At 42.7% G+C, this 23,929-nt stretch overlaps 1 protein-coding gene across 3 annotated transcripts in view; it reads right to left on the bottom strand.

The window, feature by feature from the left end:
* TMEFF2 (transmembrane protein with EGF like and two follistatin like domains 2) overlaps positions 1-23,929 on the bottom strand; it is a 386,403-nt gene continuing 362,474 nt past the window's right edge. Inside the window, exons 8-11 of one of the 3 annotated variants that reach the window (XM_061612886.1) lie at positions 14,775-14,898; positions 7,525-7,683; positions 3,403-3,522; positions 189-275 (exon numbers count right to left, since the gene is read on the bottom strand). In XM_061612886.1, coding sequence (XP_061468870.1) covers positions 3,450-3,522; positions 7,525-7,683; positions 14,775-14,898 — 356 coding nt within the window. In that variant the 3' untranslated portion in view covers positions 189-275; positions 3,403-3,449. Of the gene's footprint in view, positions 276-3,402; positions 3,523-7,524; positions 7,684-14,774; positions 14,899-23,929 lie in introns of all 3 variants that reach the window. The other 2 variants (XM_061612885.1, XM_061612887.1) reach the window with 2 other exon arrangements.

Here is a 23,929-nt window from a genome sequence, read left to right as displayed (position 1 = left end):
TTTCAAATATATCCATACATAATCAAATATAGCTGTAGTACATGTTTTTTTTCATTGGTGTCGATTACCACAAATGCAAGGCAACATGTGTAGGTCTTTTTGTCTATAATACTGTATTATTTTTGTAAGTCCAACCTCTCTGCAGTTTACTTTTGCCATTGTGGAAACATGCGCTCTTTTAAATTAACCTGGTTGATGCTCTTGTTGTGTTGTCTGAACTGTAGTGCCCTGTGTTTTGCTTCTGCCTGTGAATTCTGTTGCTCCTGGGACATTTCCTGAAAGCAAAAAGGGGAGGAGGAAAAAAGGAGCATGAAATTTGCTTTGCTAAATGACAGTGCAGGTAACGTAAGGATTGCAGGCCACTGAAGGGCAGCTGACAATGATCGCTGTCTGTGCAACTCATCATTGCCTGGCTGCACAGCTACAGAGCTTAGTTAAGAGAGGCAAGGCTCTGCGCAATCTTGGAACCTGATTTTCAGCCAAAAAATGCCAAACCATTTCCCCTAGGACACAGCTTGCATGCAGTGAGGGCTATTTCCGTGCCCTGGTTTAAATATTAACCATAAGCAATATGGCTATGAGACCTTTGGAAAAGGAATGTACAGATATTCATAGGAGACATTTACATATTTTCCCCAAATCTCCTTCTAGCCAGGAAAGCATGAATACAAGAAAAGATCATCACTGCCTTTTCCTTCATGGGACAACTTAGAAATACACTATTGTATTTATGGTAGCATAAATGCAACTTGGATACAAATGTTTGTTTACTCTTCAAATGGATTTTCTTCGTCTGCCCTGTGCTGGTTTGAAACATGAGTTCTTCCCCTATGCACATATGGGGATTTAAGTATAACAAGGCAATGCAAATTTTGAGTATTCTGTTTACTTTTTTTTCACTTTGGTTCTGATTTCCATAAACAGATATTTGCTCAAAGGATGAGATTTCTGCACTTTCCAGTTTCTTCTGCGGTTCCCTGCACAGATACCGCTCCTGGCAGTGGGTGATGACAGGAAGACAAAAACCAGAGACCCTCTGCTGTGCAACAGGAAGTGCCTTCCATACATGCAATGGTACTTCTGGATCCAAGCCATGTGTATGAACAGTCAATAACAGCATGTGGCTAGGGGAAAAAAATCAGTAACTTCCTAAAATTTACACTGATTAATGTATCTATCTAGGTGTAATATTTTTTATTATGATTAAACGTCTGGGATGCCTGCTTGTCAACCAGGCTGATTCTTAAGGTAGATTACTCCCTCCCACCCCCTGAGCCAAAAAAAGTTAGGAACCTAGGAAGCTGCCTTATACTGAGTCAGACCACTGGTCCATCTAACTTAATATTGACTACCCTGACTGGCAACAGCTCTCCAGAACGTCAGATGTAGGACATTCCCAGCTCAACTTGGAGATTCTGGGGACTGAACCTAAGATCTCCTGCATGCAAAGGAGATGTTCTGCCACTGAGTTACAGCCCTCTCTTTATTTTACCTATTTTAGTTTTATTTATGTTAAATATATGTACGCTGATTTCCCATTTAAAAGTATCCACAGTTACTTGCCACCATAAAAATCATATAAACAGTAAAATAAGATCAACAATAAAAACATAACAAAAAAGCAAAACAAGCAAGCCAACCCTCCTAAAGTAGAAATCAACAGAAGCTGCAGCAATAATCAGTCACCCAATAAAATAGCAATGAAAAGGGATAATAAAACAGGAGTGAAAAACAACAACACAGAACACACCAGCAAACCCAGTAAAACTACAGCATTCATTAAAAGAGTAAAACACCAGAAACATTTTTTTTTAACGATTAAATGTCCTGGTGCACAGGGGGAACTATCTGAGTTCTGAGGCTAGGAATGTGCACATTATAGAACACAGTACATTTACATTATACATACAAATAATGTTTTGTATTTATTATTGTGGACTTCCTACTGGCCCCAGGGATTAGCAATTTATCACAGGTGCTAGGATCCAGGAGAGGCCATCCTGTATATCACCAAGATCATCTATGGAGCCTATTATGGATAATCTTGTATTCCTGTTTAATGCCCTTCAGTTACCTGAGCTCTGCAATGTGCTTGGTTCTCAAATGTGAATATTTATGACACTGCTGTCTAAACAGCATGGGCATTTACTTTCCTTATCATTGAAAAATACTATTTCGCTTAATGACTACTAACTCTGGCAAGTCCTGGGCACCTATCAGTCAAATCTATGCATGTTTACACAGAAATAAATCTCACTGCATTCAATGGGGCTTATACTGCAATCCTATGTTTGGGGGGATCGTGTCTCAAGGGGCATTGGATATTGTAGATGTTCCTCTCCATGGTTGTAAGAAGGAGGTCTCCTTGTTGCAGTTGCAGAAACCTCCATTACTGTCCCTCCTTCTCTGTTGTATTCTGACATTGGTGGGGGAGGAGGCATGTCAGAGGCAGACTGAGGGAGGCTTTGGATCCACAGGATTTGAAGCTCTCCATTCCCCAGTTATACCCCTGATAAGGAAGGGGCACATAAGCCCCTTTGCTGGCATATTTCTTTCCCCTCCAGCTGCCCATCTTCTGCCCTGGCCACCATGAGCCTGACAAGGTATTCAAAGCAGAAGTAGTATGCTGCTGATTCTACTTGCCACCCACCATAGCATTGCTCTGCCTACTTCCAAATAACTGGGGACAGGAATGCAATCCTATGCACACTTATCTGGGAATAAATCCCATTCAACTCAATAGGGCTTGTGTCTGAGTAAATATGCATAGGACCCCATTGTTAGCCTTCAAGTAAGTGATCTTGCTTAGTGTACTTTCATGTATACAGCAAGACACAAACACAGAAAAATCGCTCTTGTCTAGGAATCAGTGTAATACTACAGTACAAAAGGAAAGTGGCTGCATAACCAAAAATTTGGATTATATTCCAAGGTTGTATAAAGGCTGGTAATATAGTCCCAAACCGGAATGTTTTAAATGTTAGCGCAGTCAGAAAGCATGATGCTTTTTCAGGAAATACATTTCAAGTCATCTCAAAATGGGAAACCTGATCTAAATCATCAATTTAAAATTGGTCTATTTTCTTGGCGATTTCAGTCACTGATTTGCATCACCGTAACTGAAAGCAATCCACCCTGGGTGCAACACAGAAAAGGTTAAACATGCTTGCCTTGTCGCACTATATAAAACTACTCTGGGATTAAATATGAAAGAACATCTTGATGGCGTCTGAAAACTGGGAAGCATTTGTCTGAGATTGCCCACTGTTCCATGGGTTCATATGGATCTAGAGATACCAATGTTATGGAACAGAAATAGTGGTGCAGATTTAGACTCTGGATTTAATGGTCTGCCTACCTGCTCCACCTTCTTTAGATGGTAATGTATATTACTTCACTTACTTCACAATGTAGTCAGGCAACCCTGCTGCTCTTGGAGCCCCTTCTGCTCACTCTGCTGAGTGGGGCCCTGCGCTTCTGCCCCCAAATCTTGTCCTGATGGCACCACTGAACAGAAATGTTCTGCAACAAAGAATCTTTATGTACAGAGGCAAGTACACCTCTGACTACCAGATGTTGGGCCTCCAGACAAACTACAGGGGGAAGATGGGTTGCCTTCAAGCCCTGAGAGTAAGATTCATCAAACTCAATGGGACTTAGGCAGCAATACTAACCTCCCTTCCCTGGATGTAAGCTCCACTGAGTTCAATAGGACTTACTTCTGAACAGACATGATTAGGATTGCACTGTTACATCTGAGTAGAGATGTATCATTGCATGATAGGTCATTAAAACAATAACTGTGTCAAAGAGGTATGAAAAGGTTAAGAACATTTTCTGTTTTCCAGGCCTATCCCAAAATACATCACTTTCTGAAATGCCCAGTGCCTTTCTGCTTGCATCCATATGTATTTCAAAGCACTTCACACAATTGCCTAATCATAATTAGCAATAATAAAATATTATTGGTAATGGCAAATCTGTAAGTTGATTATAATAAAGCCATATGATTTTCTGGTGCCTTAGAAAATCAGCATATTTATTTCAGGAAATTTGGTTCTTGGGACATTCCACCTAAATATACACCAAGGGGTCTCTTCACCATACTGGGGAAAAGCATTTTCTTAATAAACAAACCCCTAACTGTTAGATTGCAACAACAAAAAACTTGGAAATAATTATATGCAATATATCAAAACACCATAAATTGATTACTGCTGGACGAAAACTAGAAACAAGTTCCTTTCTTGTTCCATAAGAAACAGAGTATAAGCTTGTTCAGCAGCATCTAAATTAGGTGTGACACAGAACTATAGAATCTCCAGATGCCGGATCTGTTTCATTGTGGATCCATAAAGGATGTGATATGGTGGCCATGCAAAAAATAAGTCTAAACAGCAATGTTTAACAATTGTTTAGACCCATGGATCCCACTTATAAAGACTATGTGCACCAAAATGGCAATTCATTGGGTAGACCAGGACTATACAAATGCCCATGTATGCTGTAAAAGAGTAAAGAAAATGAGCAAAGAACCCAAAAGATTTCCTTAAAAACTTCCATAACATTAGTCATTTAGTTAAGATGTGATTCCTCCCAGCATATATGAAGAGCTCACTATAAGGTTCTGTAAGGTCCCTTTATGAATGTACGACTGTGTTTATGCTGAGAGTGATTGTGTCCTTGATGTTTTTGTTGAGTTTGAAAGATTGGAGCAGAAAAACAGGAGCGCTTTTGTCCCTGTGATACGGGATGCGTGGAAACGGCTGTACATGTATTGTTGTATTGTCCGTTTTATCGAGACTCCTGATTCGATCTTATTAATCCAATTCTTCAAAAAATCCCAGGGAAGTCTGATGCATTTTATTTAGAATATTTACTCTCCGACAGGAACCAGCAGGTGACAGCCAAGGTGGCAAGATTCTGTGCTTCGGCTGTTACCTGCAGGAGAGTGATGATGGCAAATAACAATAATAGTTAATATTGGGTGGGCCACTGATGCCTCAATCTAACACCATTAGTATCATATTATTTCAGGTTGCTGCCCTTGTTTCCTCTTCTGTATAATACTGATATGTTTTATAGTTTTACTGTTTTTACATTTTATAGTGCTGGTCATTGTCCATAATAAATGATTGGTTGAGTTTGAAAGATTGGAGCAGAGAAGCAAGAGAAATATGGCTCAAGAGAGGTCCATCCACTTCCAAAACGAAAGCAAGGGGCCAATTTGTATAGAGTATTGTAACAACATAAAATATAGCCAGAGTATTGTAGTGCAACACGTAATATAACCAAAAGCAACATCAGTACTGAAGATGACATTGTGTATTGTCAATTAACTAAGGTTCCCTTGGAAAGATTCTTTAGAAGTCTGATTAGTAACAACATTTGGTTGTTTGACTCTGATAAGACTGGCTTTTTCTTTTTGCTGATTTGGACAAATCTGTCTTATATCTGTTTGCAGTAACTGCTGAAAAATAAAATACCTGCAAGAGATATGCCCTGTCTATTTCTGTAGCATGATGGGACTATCATTTTAAATAAGTATATACTGACCTCTGTATATTGATGTTTTGTATCTGAATATTTGTTTATTTATTTTTATATTTTCTTACATTTATTTCCCACTTTTCTTCCATCATGGACCCCTAGGCAATGTACATGAGGTCCCCAGGTGGTCTTCCATCCAGGCACTGACCAGACCAAGATCTGCTCAGCTTCAGTAAGGTAGCGGCCTCATGTGCCTTCAGACCATACCTTGTTTTTTTTAAAAAAACAAAACAAAAAATGACTGGCTGACTACAATACATTTGTCAGTGGATGTAACTCTCACAAAGTTTTGGAAATTTAAAGGAAAAGATAACGCAAGGGAAGAGCTTACACCTACGAAAAAGATGAAGGATATAGGCTTTCAGTGCCCTTTTCATCTACCATAGATCCTATACTAAATCTACTGGAAAGGTAGGATCCATGTAAAACTGGATCATTTTCTCTACACGTAAACTGTTAACTTGCTTTATGGCCCAAAGTTAATAAACCGGGAACTGCTTGGAAGATTGCTTGAGCAACATGATGTAGTGCCATTTTTCTGTTGAGCAGTTACTTTTCCATCTCCGTCTTTTTATGTACACTGTATTTTTGCCCGTTTGAATTATCTTCATGTTTCCTGAAACCCACTTTAATATAATACATTGCCTTTTTGCAGGGGAGGATCTACTCTTGAGGGCAGAGTTGATGAACTCAACTTGGTCGGCAAGCATCTCCAAGCTTCAGCAGACATTTTTCTATTATGCCTTTAGGCCGAGAAAGGATTTATGAGTTATTTTCTACATTCTTCCAGCCTGAATGTCATACTTGTCCTCTAAGCATAGCGCGAGGTGGATGCTTAGAAATATTGGAGCTTTTTACTTTCTATAGGAATGCGATACCTGTTTTTTAAAAACTTTTCTCATCTTTTTAGAAAAGGATTTATTTTTAAGGTGCCTGATTTATTGGAGCAGCTGCAGGAAGCCTGAATGTGATGTCTGAGGAAAAGCCCAGAGAAGCTGTGAAGCTGGAGAAAAATGTGCAACTTTCCCATCATATAGTAAATGTTGGACTTTGGTAGTTATGAATGGATGAAACTCAGAACTGCCTTACAGAAACTGCCCACTGGTCTCCAAGGTCTCGGTTACCTGACATCTTTTTAAGTGGAAGTGTCAGAGGCTGGACCTGACTCCTTACTTATGGGACTGACAACATAAATAGCATACTTTTTTTCAAATTCTGGAGTAGAACATACTTGACATTCAAATGTTAACAAGCTGTATACCAGTATTTGCAAAATACTCTATGTATTATAATCATCTGTGTCTTCCAGCAGAACAGAGTGGCTCCTGAGAATGCAAACACTGATAATCCCTGAGCTATTCAAAACCAGTTAGTTTTTCAAACTTTCTACCATTAGGGGGAAACACTTTCCACATCTGCATGCCTGCCGTGGAATTCCTGTGTATTGTAGAAGATGCCAGAGCATCTTCTAGGGTGCAGTTATGTCATTCTGGACAGGTCAGTAGGCTTGCTTTATCATTGGCTGGCATGAACCAAGAGCTCACCCTAGAGCATACCTCCACTCTCATGAGATCATATTGTTGAGAAAGATGGGTAGTGGTGATGTTAGACAAGCTGTCTTCCAGGGAAGCTTGTCTGCCACTGCAGATCTTTTCATTTATAACTCTTGATAAACTTCCAAGAAATCCTAGGGCTCCCCAGGACACAGTTTGAACTGATACAAATGAAGTCACAGCTGTCATCTCTTGGTACAGACAAAACATGACCCAAACAAGCCCCTATTGTTGAAGCAGGCAAGAATGATCTCAGCGGTAATGAGCACTGCCTTCTCACACTGGCCTTCAGGTGGCTTGGGTTTAGACTGCTGATTGGATGAAAGGAGGGAAAGCAAGTTTGCAAACACACTGTCAGGCCACATGTTTTTGTACATGCAAGCCCTAATCTTGGTAACAGCACCTTGGCATCATTACTGACCTTGTAATGCAGAGGACTACGACACAGATAACAGCAATCTGGATTGTTCCAATCACTGCTGCTATTAAGACGTACTGAAACCGTACAGGGCCAGGAACCACATATAAAACGCTGTAGTCCTTTTTTTCACAGTGTTCTCCAGTGTAGCCTGCGTCACACCTAGAATTAAAAAAGGTGCACTGACTCCTTTCCTTGCAACTGTGATTTTTGCTTCGCACGAACTACAAACCAGGCACTGCGAGAGAGATGTTGTGTCCCCACTACTGTGCAAGAATTCTGTGCTGCAGATGGGGATGTAAGAAGGCAGCAATTTCCATTTCAGCCTGTCTTTGCCACAATCACCCACTGTTTCTGTTCTTTTGTTGTTCCATTTCCACCTCTTGCTCTCCGCTATTTAATGTAATTTATGCAATTATTTATGTAAGTTATGTATATAACATAATGAATGATGTAATTATTGCCACACCATTTCAATGCAAAGGAAACACTATATATGGGGGAAAACACCATCAGTTATGTATTATTTGGGGACTGAAAACAACAACAGTGAATACCAATCGATATTTGCCAGATTGATTTCTGTTCTGGACATGGGACCAATAAGCGAACATCAGCAATTTTCACTTCTGTTCCTGTTATTGTCAAAATTCTCTGACATCCCTAGCTGTAGTTTCTTTGCATATCTTATGTGATGTCTGAAAAGCTCTGTTTTAGCCTTGGAGACCTGAGATATAAGGGGACTGGCTTTTTTCTTGTTCTTTTATGATGACTATACCAAACACCTGAAATTCTGTCGCGTGCTATGCTGAAGGTTCATGGAAAATGCCTTCTTGAAGAAGTTTAATTTGTTCATTTTGAAGTTGATATATTTTATTTATGTCTTTATTTTGTTAATGAATCGCTCCTCATAAAACATACCAAAGCGATTTAACAAGAAAAACATCAATAATAAAAAGTATAAAAACAATTTCAAGTCAAATACAAATACAGACTGTGATAAAAAAATCTCTATTTTAAAAGGTTTTTTGGAAAAGGAAGGTCTTTATTATTACTATTTATTTATTTAATAAATTATACAGCCACAAGAGTGGCTGTATACTATTGCCAGTGTGGATTTTTCACATTCTGCAATGTTAAATTGAAAATATACCCCATACTATTCTGATGCTTCCCATAAGTTTATTTCAAAACAAAACCTTACAAAACATATAGTCCTGAACTCAGAAACGGTTGCTTGACAACCTTGTAAATTTTCATGGTGATACAAAAAACAGTCAGAGAGAACAGAGAGTTCAGAGTCTAAAAAGAGAGGGGGGAAAACTCAGACCCCTTTTGGACTTTTTTCTCATAATCTGCTGAAATTCATTGAAGATCAGCCATGTTCACAGAGTACCTGTAATACTGTTACTGACCTTACCCCATATGCTGACCTTCATCTTGTTCAGTTTAAAAGTTTAAAAAATGCCTGGCTGATTTTTAATTAATTTAATAAATTTTGTATTGGACTGAATGATAATGTCGGGCATGCTCAGTAGGAACCAACTGTCAGTATTCTAAAAGCCAGACTCACAGCTGCTGGACTTAGTTAATCAGGGGGCCACACCCACACCAGACTTTGATTTCAGTGAGACAGTCATGGCTTCCCCCAAAAAATCCTCAGAAGTGTAGTTTGTGAAGGGTGGTGAGAGGAGATTCCTATTCCACTGACAGAGCTCCAGTGGCCAGAGTGGTTTAAAAGTCAGCCGCTCTGATTGAAGCTCTGTGAGGGGAAGACGGCGTCTCCTAGCAACTCTCAGCACCCTTCACTAATTACACTTCCCAGGATTCTTTGCGAGAAGCCATAACTGGGCTCCTGTTGGAAGGGTGGGATATAAATAAATAAATAAATAAATAAATAAATAAATAACTGTCTAAACTGAAATAAAGGCCTGGTGTGGATGTGGCCAGGGACAGCTTTGGTTTAAATTTTGAGTGGGAGGCTACATGTGCCTGCTTTAGAATAAAAAGGTGGGGGGAATGCTGAAAAGCAATGGTACTGTTCACAATGTTTTCCTTTTGGAAAGGAAAGGGCTTTCCCCTCTGCCCAGTGCCCACCCACCCAATCTCCTCCCCTCCCCCTCCTCCTCCCCTCCCTGCCTCTCCCCCGGGTCATAAGAACATAAGAAGAGCCTGCTGGATCAGGCCAGTGGCCCATCTAGTCCAGCATCCTGTTCTCACAGTGGCCAACCAGGTGCTTGGGGGAAGCCCGCAAGCAGGACCCGAGTGCAAGAACACTCTCCCCTCCTGAGGCTTCCGGCAACTGGTTTTCGGAAGCATGCTGCTCTGACGGGTGGCAGAGCACAGCCATCACGGCTAGTAGCCATTGATAGCCCTGTCCTCCATGAATTTGTCTAATCTTCTTTTAAAGCCGTCCAAGCTAGTGGCCATTACTGCATCTTGTGGGAGCAAATTCCATAGTTTAACTATGCGCTGAGTAAAGAAGTACTTCCTTTTGTCTGTCCTGAATCTTCCAACATTCAGCTTCTTTGAATGTCCACGAGTTCTTGTATTATGAGAGAGGGAGAAGAACTTTTCTCTATCCACTTTCTCAATGCCATGCATAATTTTATACACTTCTATCATGTCTCCTCTGACCCGCCTTTTCCCTAAACTAAAAAGCCGCAAATGCTGCAACCTTTCCTCGTAAGGGAGTCGCTCCATCCCCTTGATCATTCTGGTTGCCCTCTTCTGAACCTTTTCCAACTCTACAATATCCTTTTGAGCTGAGGCGACCAGAACTGTACACAGTATTCCAAATGCGGCCGCACCATAGATTTATACAATGGCATTATGATATTGGCTATTTTATTTTCAATACCTTTCCTAATTATCCCTAGCATGGAATTTGCCTTTTTCACAGCTGCCTCACACTGGGTAGACATTTTCATTGTGCTGTCCAGTACAACCCCGAGGTCTCTCTCCTGGTCGGTCACTGCCAGTTCAGACCCCATGAGCGTATATGTGAAATTCAGATTTTTTGCTCCAATATGCATAATTTTACACTTGTTTATACTGAATCGCATTTGCCATTTTTCTGCCCATTCACTCAGTTTGGAGAGGTCTTTTTGGAGCTCTTTGCAATCCCTTTTTGTTTTAACAACCCTGAACAATTTAGTATTGTCAGCAAACTTGGCCACTTCACTGCTCACTCCTAACTCTAGGTCATTAATGAACAAGTTGAAAAGTACAGGTCCCAATACCGATCCTTGAGGGACTCCACTTTCTACAGCCCTCCATTGGGAGAACCGTCCGTTGATTCCTACTCTCTGCTTTCTGCTTCTTAACCAATTCCTTATCCACAAGAGGACCTCTCCTCTTATTCCATGACTGCTCAGTGTTGGACTATGACCTGGGAGACCAGGGTTCGAATCCCCACACAGCCATGAAGCTCACTGGGTGACCTTGGGCCAGTCACTGCCTCTCAGCCTCAGAGGAAGGCAATGGTAAAACCACCTCTGAATACTGTTTACCATGAAAACCCTATTCATACGGTTGCCATAAGTTGGGATCGACTTGAAGGCAGTCCATTTCCATTTTCAAACATGATTGCACAGAAATAAATCCCATTGAACTCAAAAAGTATGCAACTGATTAAACCCACCTTCCCTTCTCCTCCCTCTTGCCCCTCCCCTCCCCCTCCTTCTTCCCCCCTCCCCATGGTCAGTTTTATCTATCTTAAGCATGATTGCATGGGAGTAAATACCATTGAACTAAATAAGCATGCAAATGATCAAACCTGTCCTCCCCTGCCCCTTCCTTTGCCCCTCCCCCTCCAATCTCATTTCCCCTCCCCCTCCTTCTGCTCCCCTCTCCCCTTCCTTTCTCCTTCCCCCTCCTCTCCTCTCCCTCTGCTCCTCCCCCATGGTCAGTTTTACCTATCCTAACCATGATTACATAGGAGTAAAACCCATTGAACTCAATAAGCATGCAAATGATGAGACCTGGCTTTCCACTCCTTCCCCTCTCCTCTCCCTTCCTCCTCCCCTCCCATCTTCCAAATCTGACCAATTTGTAGGGCAGTAAAATATCTGAGAGGAGGTCAGGTCTCCTGCTCTCCTGGTGCATTCACTGTAGCTGCCCAATTTCCCTGCTCTTTAAAGTTTGATAGAAATATCTGTGGGCTACATGTACATTCTTAAACCGCAAGGTTTTTTGCTTATTAGTGAATAATTTTAAAATGTTATTTATTTGTTGTAAGGATTTCTATCCTGCCCTTCAATCTAATTCTTAGGGCAGTTTAGAATTTTTCAAAAGATAATAAAACAACTTAAAAACACACAGAATAAAGGCTATGTGCTACGTCTGGAGTACCCATTGCTGGAAATCACAAGTGAAGAGAGTGCTTCCCACAGGCATCTGGTTGGGCACTATGAGAACAGGATGTGGGACCAGATGGCCCTTTGGCCTGATCCAGCAGCCAGGTTCTTCTTAGATTCTTAAAAATGCATTAAAACCAGCAAAATAAGAGCAAAATCTATAAAAAACTAGCGAACATAAAACAGATCAAATTTAATTGAAAGTCCGGAGAAGATGTAAAGGCCTTTACCTGCTGCCAGACTGACATAAAAGTAGATATCACCTTGGGAAGAACATTTCCACAAATGCCAGATGATGACTTTTTATTCAACTGCCTTCTTTGGGTGCAATGCACACAAGGTTTTAAATTATACACCTCTCTTTGTTAGGCCATTCTCAGTCGTAGAAAAGGCAAGCTGGATACCATGAACACAGATATGAATGCTTCAAGTAGATAGCCTAATCACAAAACATTTAGCCCTTTGACTGCATGCTATGCCATGTTTTGATCAGCAGGAAGTTGCAGACCTTTGCAGTGCCCTGTACTTGCATTAGCCACTCACATAACTTCTTTCATCAGCTGTAGTTCAAGTGTGTTAACAGTGGGCACAATCATACCATAGCATGTCTTTCCAGGTTATAGCCACCTAAACACTGTAAACAGTATCTTTCTTTTTTAGAATTCCCCCCACCTTTTTATTGTACAGCAGGCACATGCAGCCTCCCACCCAAATTTAAACCAAAGCTGTCCCTGGCCACATCCACACCCGACCTTTATTTCACTTTGGACAGTCATGGCCTCTCCTAAAGAATCCTGGGAAGTGTAGTTAGTGAAGGGTGCTGAGAGTTGCTAGGAGATGCCCTCTTCCCCTCACAGAGCTTCAATCAGAGCGGCTGACTGTTAAACCACTCTGGCCACTGGAGCTCTGACAGTGGAATAGGAGCCTCCTAACAACTGTCAGCACCCTTCACAAACTACACTTCTGAGGATTCTTTGGGGGTATCCATGACTGTCTCAAGTGAAATAAAGGTCTGGTGTGGGTGTGGCCCCCTGATTAACCAAGCTAAGCAGCGGTGAGTCTGGCTTTTCAGATACTGACAGTTGGTTCTTACTGAGCATGCCCGACACTATCATTGAGTTCAATGCAAAATTTCTTAATTAAAAAGGCATTTTAAAAACTTTTAAACTGCAGAAGATGGTCAGAGTATGGGGCAAGGTCAGTAACAGGATTACGGGTACTCTATGAACATGGCTGATTTTTAATTAATTTCAACAAATTATGAGAACTCTGACAGAAACAAGTCCAAAAGGGGTCTGGATTTACACTTTGAACTCTCGATTCTGTCTGACTCTTTTGCGCATCACCATGGAAGCATTGTTAAACAAGCATTTCTGAGTTCAGGACTATATGTTTTGTAAGGTTTTGTTTTGAAATGAGCTTATGGGAAGCATCAGAATAGCATGGGGGTATTTAACATTGCGGAATGCAAAAATCCATGCTGGCTATAGTATACAGCCACTGTATAATCTGTCACCATCACATTGTATTTTCATTGAAAATTCCTGTTGTTGCTTTTTAATATTATTACCTTGTTATTTAATTTTTGTAAATTGTACTGTTTTTATTGATATGTATTTTTATATTTGTGTTTATTTTTTGTAAGCTTCCTTGAGGGCCTTTTGGCCAAAAGGTGGGATAGAAATAAACTATAATTAATAATAATAATAATAATGATGATGATGATGATAATAATTTTACTTCATCCTGAATGTCTTCCTTGAAGAGGGTGCTGCTGCTGACTAAACTTTATGGCTCCAATGAGAACTAAACTGCCCTGGGTTCTTTGGAAAAAGGGCGGGGTATAAATATTTTAAATAAATAAAGAAGTGCCCTGCATCCTGATTCCAAGACTTAGAGAAGGAGAACGCCTGATTACTTGCTGCATTTTTTAAAAAGAAAATAATGAAATATGGGAGGGGGGGCAGACTATCCCAAAAGGCTTCTAAGTAGCTGTCTGAAGGCCAGTCCACACGTTTCATTTTTTACCCATGCAAGCATTCCAGGCTTCTTAGGTTATCTGCTACCCAAGGGGGTACCTTTTTTTTAAATCATCCTTATATCCCACAGGTCCTCTATGTGGCTCAAAACAACTTACAAATGACTCCCTGGCAGTTTAGACTGCAAAATTTGCTTACATAGGAAGCTGTCTTAGGATAAGCCCGGGCATTGGTTGATCTGGCAGAGTACTGTCTACACTGACTGGCAGCGACTTTTGCAGGGTTTCAGACAGGAGTCTCATCTGTATCTGGAGATGCTGGGGATTGAACTTGGGACCTTCTGCAAAGCAGATGCTCTTACTGTTGAGCTATGGCACTTCAGCAGTACTACTAACTGCCTGCCTTCAAGCCTTGCCACTGTGCGGAAGTATGAAATTCTGAGGTTAAACTCCATTAACTGCAAGTTTACAATGCAGTGTTCCTTTCTCAAGCTAACCTTTTTTCAACCCTCAGTTTTTTCTCACTTAACACAAACCTTCTGTCTTCAGCCATTTTGCCACATGGATAAATTGCTGTTGACATAGTTCTTGACTTTTGTGGGATTTCTCGGGACAGTAGCTGTTGCCTGCACGTAGGAATCGACGGATAATGCTCACTGAGCAAGCCTGAGCTCTGCTGTGCCTTTTTAGGAATGTATCGACAGACGTTGCAGAAATGCTTTTATAAACAGCTAAATGCTGCTGCATAATTCAGTGCAGTTCTACTACATACATTAGGTGCCTCTGTACATAATTTACATCCTGAACGGATGGGGTTTTGGCAATTATTATTTTCCTTCCTGCATCAAGATAACGTGTATTAGCAAGTCTGCCTGTTCAGTTTATCATCAGCCGCTCAGTTTGGGGAAACATGTTACCTGCAAGATGGTTCCAGCATATTAGCAGAGTGTTCACATTTTCCATGCATGCAGAAGCCGTTAAAATGTTCTGGACAAGGAATGTAGATTCCCCTGGCACTTTCTTCCAATTTGTTGGCATTCTCTGTAAATACAGGTGAAAAAGAAAATCAACCTGTAAATGCGTAGGAAGGTGAAGAAACAACATCAACAAAAGAAAGCTTTGTTCCAGTGTAGTGCATAACGGAAGTTCAAAAGAGCAAGTCATCTCTCATTTAAGAATCTACTGCAGTAATGTTGCACTTCAGAAAAGATGCGCAAATTTAAATAAATATTATTTGAGAATGAACAAGTATGCATGGGGAACTTTGCAAACTTATCTTTCCAATTCCTGGGAATGATCCAGTCGAAGTTACCCCTTTTTATGTCCCATTGATTTAGGGAGCATATTCATAGCTCACTCCCAGTAAAATCAATGGGGTTTCAAAGCGCTGCACTTGGACTGGATTACACGCATCTTCCCACACGCTGTTTTTTATAAAAATAGATTTTGGCATTTATTTAATTATTTATCGAAGTATTTCTATACCTCCAGTTCATACAATATAACATGGCGTTGTGCAGCATAAATGCCAGTAATTATTCCTAAATGTTCATTTCTACATATAAATTAGCATATGCAAATTGAATGCAAATCTTTGTCCCGTTTGGCCTTCTTTGTTGGTGATGTATTTACTCTCTCTCTTTAGCAATGCAGAAGTGGCCATCCTAGATGGACCGGAAGTTAACCTAAACCAAGAAGTCAATAAGAACACAGGGATATTGGGTGGTATACAATGCTATTCCTACTCAGAGTAGACCCATTGAAGTTAACAGACACAACTAACGGGTTCATTTATTTTAGTGGATCCACCCTAAGTACGACTACAACCCATAGTTAGCTGTTTGTTCACCTATCCTTATATTGTTTGTTCTGACTGGCAGCAATTCTCCAGGGTTTCAGACAGGAGTCTTTCTCAGCCCTACCTAGAGATACCAAGGCGTGAACCTGGGACCATCTCCAGAGAAAGCACATGCTCTTATCACTGAGCTATGACCCTCCTTCCCCACATATGCAGCTAGCGTTGCAACAGCCCAAGGCCTCTTCTAGGCAGGTTTGCCGTCAGATTCAAGCTTCAGTCTAAAGCTGTGTGAGATCATGTCAAAAGAGGATTCATTCGTTATTCAGGCATATGCAGTAAGCAATACTGAGTGCGTCTGCAGCAGAAAATATTTACTGTTCTCTGGCAGCAATATTTAGATCGATGCAATGTGTTTAAATTCCTAGAGACATCTGCAGCATCCTTACTAATTTTGCAAAAACACATAGAATTGATAATTATGCTTGATAAATGCCTTCAGAAACCTCTCTTCTGGGATAAAAAATGTTGCGGACAGATTTTTTAATAAAGTGGACCTGTCAATAAGCTCATTGATATTGTTATATGAAACAATATTATTCAGTCATGTCTTTTCTAGGGTATTGGCATTCCGATGCTTATTCCAGGCCACAAAGTAAATCATGGGTAAAGAGCAAAGTCTTGTTTACCTAATTGCATACAAATCTTGTGCATCCAAGAGAACATTGAGGAAGCCCCTTAGCTCAGTGGCAGAGCATCTGCTTTACCTGCAGAAGGTCTCAGGTTCAACCCTTGGCCTCTCCAGATGAGACTGGCAATGGCCCCTACCTGAAATCCCAGACAGCCACGGCTAGTCAGTGTAGGCCATACTGAGCTAGATGGACCAATGGGCTCACTTGGTATGGTCGCTTCCTACGTTCCTAGCATACTCATGGGTCTTGAGAGCAAGTAGTTTTGGAATGACTCTGGTTTTGACTGGGTGGCCCCTGAGGCTCAGCTTTGCGCAGTTACCCCTAAGGAGTTCTCACCTCTTGCTAATTCACAGTCTACTCGCAAAGACTGGTGAGTCCTCCTCTGGAATTCTTCTGGGCTTCTGGGATAGTTTATCAGGTTCTTGAGAATCCTGCCCGCTTCCCCAATGTCACAGGAGTTGAATTTGCTCTCTTATCAGAACTAGAAGGTTCCATGGTGAACATGGGATTCCCATGCCCTGGTAGCCTCACACATGTAAAGTGGGGTCAGGTGGGTGGTTGGGTGGGTGGAAAGATATAAATACAAACTTTTCTTCTGCCTCCCTTCCCCTCTGAGAGCAAGTTCACCATGGGAAAGAGTTGTAGATCTTGGGAGGTGGGTATTTTGGGAGATGGGTATCACTGGGCATGCCTGAGTTAGTTAGCCAGCTCAAAAATTTCTGACCCAGAAATCTCTCTCAGTCTCTCTCTCTGTGAGTAATGCCAGCAGATATAATGCTACACAAAGGTGAATATACAACTATCAATGAAAATGTTTGCTTCTTTTTGGTGTCACAGAGGCTCCATCTATTACACTTATATCAGGAGCCAGAGCATAAACTACCGTTGCTAAGCAAAATACCAAAGTTGAAAACTGCTGCCATGACTTTTTTGCATCCATGATATATAGCACTGGCCGCCACATGATAGGGGAGCTTGGCATGTAGAATTCTCATCCAGTGCTACTTCATCTGAGGGATGGGTGACACTGGCATGGGAAGTCTTGGCGCTACACTCCATAATAGTTTCAAGGCTGGCTTATATGTTGGGGTCCTGGAGCAGATTAATCATCACACAGAGACTGTGTTCACCAGTGTCCATGTGTTGATGTTTCCTGGTGACTGGGCCCTATGAGTCACTACTGGCAACTTTATTAGTGCTGTGCAGATGTTTTGCCTGCAAAAGTTTTGGAGGTGAAAGGGGAGCTTTCAGGGGCACAAAATGCCCTCTGAACCTCCACCCCCAAACTGAAGCTATTTACAGTCACACTATTCCCCTTCTTTTTGCCCTTTTGACACATTTTGTGGCTTCTCCACTGTGTGATCCAAGATAATAATGGATTATTTATGTAATGAACATGATGACATCACAACATCATGTTGACAATCATATAGATCAGGGGCGGGAACCTGTGGTCCTCTAGTTGTTGGAAAACTCCCATCAGCCCCATACAGGATGGCCTATGGTCAAGAATGATGGGTGGTGTAGTCCAGCAACACCTGAAGGGTCAGAAGTTCCCATTCTCTGATAGGACAATATACATGTTGATACACTCCTAAAACATGGATAACGAGCATATTTTAAACATTGCATCTAGTTGCATTCTGTATGGTATAGTCAATAAGCTAAACTCAAGGCAGCCTTCCCCAATCTGGTGCCTTCCAGATACTGTTGGACTCCAACTCCAATCAAGCCTCAGGCAGCATAGCCAACAGGCAGAAATGATGGGAGATCCAGTCAACAGTAGCTGGAGGGCACAAGGTTGAGGAAGGCTCATCTTGGTTACGCCATTAGGGCGATTCTCTAATTGAACCAAACTACAAATGGCTAAACCCTAAAGCCAGGTTAACAATATTGACAGCAGCCTGCTTCTATTTAGAACAGGGATGGGGAACCTGTGGGTCTCCACATGTTGTTGGACGACACTTCCCATCATTCCTGAGCATTGCTGCATGCTAGCTGGGACTAGGGATAGAAAGATCTGTCAGTTTTGATCCTCTCAGTTTGTCACTTTTCCAATCTTAAATTCAGTTCGCCACTTTTCTGCAGCAATTTGTGATTTCTTTTTACAAAAGCCTCATGAAAATTCTCCAGCATTTTAGTGCTAATTTCTCCTAATAAACACATTTTTGTAGGCAGTTTTGACTAAAGTACACATTTTTGCAAACAGTTTCTTGACATACAATGCATTTCTTGTATGTTACTGTCACTCAGAGATCCATTTTTATGCACACTTTCCCCTAACATATGCATTTTTGTAGACATTGTTTGGCGGGTGAACTGTATGGCAAAACTCAAATAAGTGCGAATCTTGAAGGGTGGCTGTGTTTCACTTCTCATATTGTTTCAGAAAGTGCAAATTTGAAAGATTCGGCTTGAAATGTGAACTGAATTGACTTTCTCGCCCGTCCCTAGCTGGGACTGATGGGAACACAGTGCTCTTAGAAGCTTACTTCATTGATAACGGTTTTTCATCTTTCATCCAGAACATTACAGGGTACAAAATAAAACTGCACCCTCAAGGTAGTACAGTAGGGCCCCACTCATATAATAATAATAATAATAATTTTTATTTGTTGGTCGCCTATCTGTCCAGGTCAGTGGACACTCTAGGCGACTTACAATAATAGAGAACAGTACATAATACACAATAATACACAACATAATCATAAACAATTTAAAACCAATTTCTATTTAAAACCTTATAAAATTAATCCTCCCCAATCCCATAGGCCCGCCTGAATAGCCAGTTTTTTAAGGCTTGGCGAAAACCCATCAGGGAGGGAGCATGTCGGAGATCAAAAGGAAGGGAATTCCAGAGGGTGGGGGCCACAATCGAAAATGCCCTCTCTCTGGTCCGCACCAGCCTGGCTGTTTTAACCGGTGGGACTGAGAGAAGGTCTTGTGAGGCTGATCTTGTCAGGCGGCATAATTGGTGATTCTGGAGGCGCTCCTTCAGATAGACTGGGCCGAAACCGTATAGGGTTTTAAAGGTCAGCACCAACACCTTGAATTGGGCCCGGTAAACAACTGGTAACCAGTGAAGATCTATTAACACTGGTGTGATATGATCACGGCGACGGCTGTGCTTAATCAAGTGTGCCGCCACATTCTGTACCATCTGTAACTTCCGGACCGTGTTCAAGGGTAACCCCACGTAGAGCGCATTACAGTAGTCTAAGTGAGAGGAGACCAGGGCATGTATCACCCATGGGAGCAGATGAACAGGAAGGTAGGGTCGCAGCCTCCGTATCAGATGTAACTGATACCAAGCTGCCCGACTCACCGCCGAGACCTGAGCCTCCATGGACAGCCTGGAGTCAAGAATGACCCCGAGGCTGCGGACCTGGTCCTTCAGGGGTAATCTCACCCCATTAAGCATCAGGTCCGTAATACCCAGCCTTCCTCTGTCTCCCACAAGCAACACCTCGGTCTTGTCGGGATTCAGCTTCAGCCTGTTCTCTCCCATCCATCCACTTACGGATCCCAGGCACTTGGACATGGTATCCACAGCCAACTCTGGTGAGGACTTAAATGAGAGATAGAGCTGAGTGTCATCTGCATATTGGTGACACTTCAGCCCAAAACTCCTGATGATGGCCCCCAGCGGTTTCACATAGATGTTAAACAGCATGGGAGAGAGGATAGAGCCCTGTGGCACCCCACAATTAAGAGGCCAAGGGTCTGATACCTCATCTCCCAAAGCTACCCGTTGGTGCCTATCTGAGAGATAGGAATGGAACCACTGTAAAACAGTGCCCCCTATTCCTAATCCCCCTAGGCGATCCAACAGGATACCGTGGTCAACGGTATCGAAAGCTGCTGAGAGATCTAGGAGGACGAGGAAGGTATATTCTCCCCTATCCAACGCCCTCCTCATATCATCCACCAGAGCGACCAAGGCTGTTTCAGTTCCATGTCCAGTCCTGAAACCCGATTGGAATGGACCTAAATAATCCGTTTCCTCCAAGTGTGTCTGTAACTGTCTGGCCACCACTCGCTCAATTACCTTGCCTAAGAATGGTAAATTAGAAACTGGGTGAAAGTTATTCAGCTCTTGGGGATCCAAGGAGGGTTTTTTTAAGATGGGCTTTATCACCGCCTCCTTGAGGGCTGATGGCATTGCACCCTCTTTCAAGGATGCATTTACCACTGCCTTGATCCCTTCGCTCAGTCTCTCTTTGCAACTCGTGACGAGCCACGAAGGGCAAGGATCAAGCAGACAAGTGGTTGGCTTCACAGTACTGAGCACCTTGTCCACTTCCTCAGAGGGAAGAGGCTGAAACCGATCCCACCGGACCGGAATGCAACTGGCCGACCCTGGCCTACTACCTGTATCCACGGCGAACGGAATCATGCTCTTCAGGTGCTCGATTTTACCAGCAAAGTGTTTAGCAAAAATGTCACAGGAGATTTTAGATTGCTCCATGGGTTCCTGAGCAACTGGACCGACCAGGCTTCGGACCACCTGGAACAATCTCCTGGGACAACACTCTGCTGATGCAATAGAGGCAACAAAGAATTCCCTCTTTGTTGCCTTTGTTGCCACCTGGTAGGCAGCTATTGCCGCTCTAACCAGTGTCCGATCATCTTCAGTGCGAGATTTCCGCCACCGGCGCTCAAGTCGTCTCACCTCCTGTCTCAGACCCCGCAATCGTGGTGTATACCAGGGTGCTGTCTGAGTTCTATTCAGGGGGAGAGGACGTTTCGGAGCCACCCTATCCAAAGCCCCAGTGATCTCCCTGTTCCACTTCATCACCAGGGCTTCGGCTGGGCGTCCTTCAGTCAGCTCCAAATCACCCAGCGCATTCAGGAATCCTTGCGGTTCCATCAGGCGTCTGGGGCGGACCATCCTAATAGGTCCTTGTCCCCTGCGGAGGGTGTGCGGCATCGAGAGATCTATATTCACCAGATAGTGATCTGACCATGACACAGGGTTAGAAGAAACAGCCCCCATTTTCAGAACACTTCTCTCCCCTCCCGAGACAAACACAAGGTCAATAGCATGACCGGCTACATGGGTGCCCCGTATTACTAAGGTGCAGATCCCAAGAAGTCATGGTTTCAGTGAAATTCCGAGGGGCTCCCATAAGGGCAGTCTCGGCGTGTACGTTGAAATCCCCTACAACCAATAGGTTGGGGGAAAGCAACCGCACGCTCGAGATCACCTCGTGCACCTCGGTCAGGGAGTTTGCTGTGCAGCGGGGTGGGCGGTACACAAGTAGAATCCCTAAACTGCCCTTTGGGCCCAATCTCCAGTACATGCAATCAACAAACTTGGTCTCATGGAGAGGGGGTCTGGTGAAAACCAGAGATCCCCGATAGATGACTGCCACTCCCCCTCCCCGCCTACCAATTCTCGGCTGCTGTGCGTATCGGAAACTGGCTGGACACATGGCCTCAAGTATAGGAGCTGAGGCCTCATCCAGCCAGGTCTCCGTAATACATACCAGGTCTGCGTTCTCATCCAAGATCATGTCATGGATGAGTGCTGTTTTTTGTACCACAGACCTGGCATTACACAACAGCAGTCGAAGATTGGATGGAGTACTGCATCCCCCAGTTATCTTCTGGTTGTGGACAGGTCTGGAACAAGGGATGGATATTATGCATCTATCCCTTGTTCCCCTATGCTGGCGTGGCCTGCCACTTGCGCCTCTCCAGGATCTGCCGCCCAGCCTTTCAATATCATGGCTCCCCACCCTTCTCACAGTATCCCCTCCCGGTCTACACATATCTCCCTCCCTGTTCGCCAGTCAGGCAGGCCCTTGCCCCTCCCTCTCACCTCCCACCACTCCTGGGCCTCCACCCCAAGAACCTCCCTACCTCTCACCGCCCTACCTTAAAACAACCCCCCCATAGTAATATGGTGGGTTACGTTCCGGACCCCCGCTGTAAAGCGAAAACTGCTGTAAAGTGGAACGCATTCACTAACATTGACCAAAATGGCGCCCAACAGCCAAAAATCACCATAAAAGCGGAACAAGTGCTGTAGGAGCAGGGCCTTTCTGCAATTGACAACTGCTGTATTGGTGGAACACTGCAAAGCAGAGCGCTGCCATGCGGGGCCCTACTGTATAAAACATCAAGTATATTCTAACAAAGCCAGCCCAAGACACTTCGTTGCCTGAGGCAAATGACAAGATTATCTCTCTCTCTCTCTGTCTCCCCCCACCCGACCCCCAATTCCACATACAGAAGCTAACCACTGGCAGTTGAATCTCACTTCATCACTGAACAGCAAGCCAGGCTCAGCACTGTCCTCAGCAGAGGGGGAAAACTAACAACACCAGCAGCTGCTGCCCCAGGCAGCTGCCTCATCCTGCCTAATTGTAAAGCCGGCCCTAAGTGACGGGAAGTATACTCGAACCTTCTATAAGTAGATTCTACTATGGATATCTGACAGGCTCAGAAATGAAATAGCCCATGACTTATGAACGCTCTTTCTGATGCTTGATCTTATAATCTGTATAAGAAACCCCCCCACAACATTTAGAAATGAACCATCTACTGTCCCTTTTGCTGATTAGAACCTCTTTGACAGCAATTAACTACCGAGCCCTAAGATTTTCCTTTCTTTATCTTATCAAGCAAAAAGCTAGAGCCTCATTGAAAGCCTCATTTCGAAGTGTGATCTGCAATTTAACTTGTCCCTGGAGCCAGAAGATGATCTTGAACACGCAACGTTAGTAAATTCCAGAGGAATTATGAGATACAGGGAAATTCAGATAAACTTTGGCTCCAGTCCAGATATAATTGCATGCAGCTAGGCACTAGGCATGACTAATAAAGCACAGGGAAAAATTGCGCACACAATAGTCCCAGACAGTGTCCTGTATCTCAAGTTAGATGGGAATGTGTAACTTCTTGTGCTCTGATAAGATGATATTATGGGCTATGGGTTGTATCCAACAAAGTTATACTCAGAGAAGACCCGTTTAAATTAATAACCTAAAAGTTAATTATATCCATTAATTTCAATGGGTCTCCTCTGACTAACACTGAATGTAACCCCAAGTATTTGAATACATTCCTGTCTAGCTGCAGATCTGCATCCACATCTGTAATACTGACTGACAATGGGTAGTGGCATCTGTGTATATAGATAGTTGGACCTGCTTTTTCTGCATGAGCACAGTGGCATCAGTGTGGTTCTGCGCATGCAGGACAGATGCACAACAAAATGTTGCTGTGCTGCTATCCCAAGGTTTTTGTGTGTGTAACATCTGTAGATAGTGCTTTGCTAGGATCTTCAAAATGTGTTTCGGCTTAACAGAGAAAATCTGCCATACAGGTTTAAACTTCAGTTTTGGATTGCTGCTCAGAGCCACTGGCGTTTGAGCAGAGCTAAATATATATATTTTAGTACTCCCCTCCTGCTGGAAGCTCCAAGCCCAATTTGGAAAAAAAACACAAACCCAACAGCCTGGTGCTACGTATTTCCTTCTTGACTAAAGATTATGAGAGAACCTCAGTTATAGTGAGCTGATAACAATCCCTGGGACTGTGGGATATTGTAGCTGTGAGATATTTTGTTTTAGTCAAA

Source organism: Rhineura floridana, chromosome 2 (genome assembly GCF_030035675.1).
Source record: "Rhineura floridana isolate rRhiFlo1 chromosome 2, rRhiFlo1.hap2, whole genome shotgun sequence".
NCBI lineage: Eukaryota > Metazoa > Chordata > Lepidosauria > Squamata > Rhineuridae > Rhineura > Rhineura floridana.
This window is presented reverse-complemented; position numbering and strand designations above follow the sequence as displayed.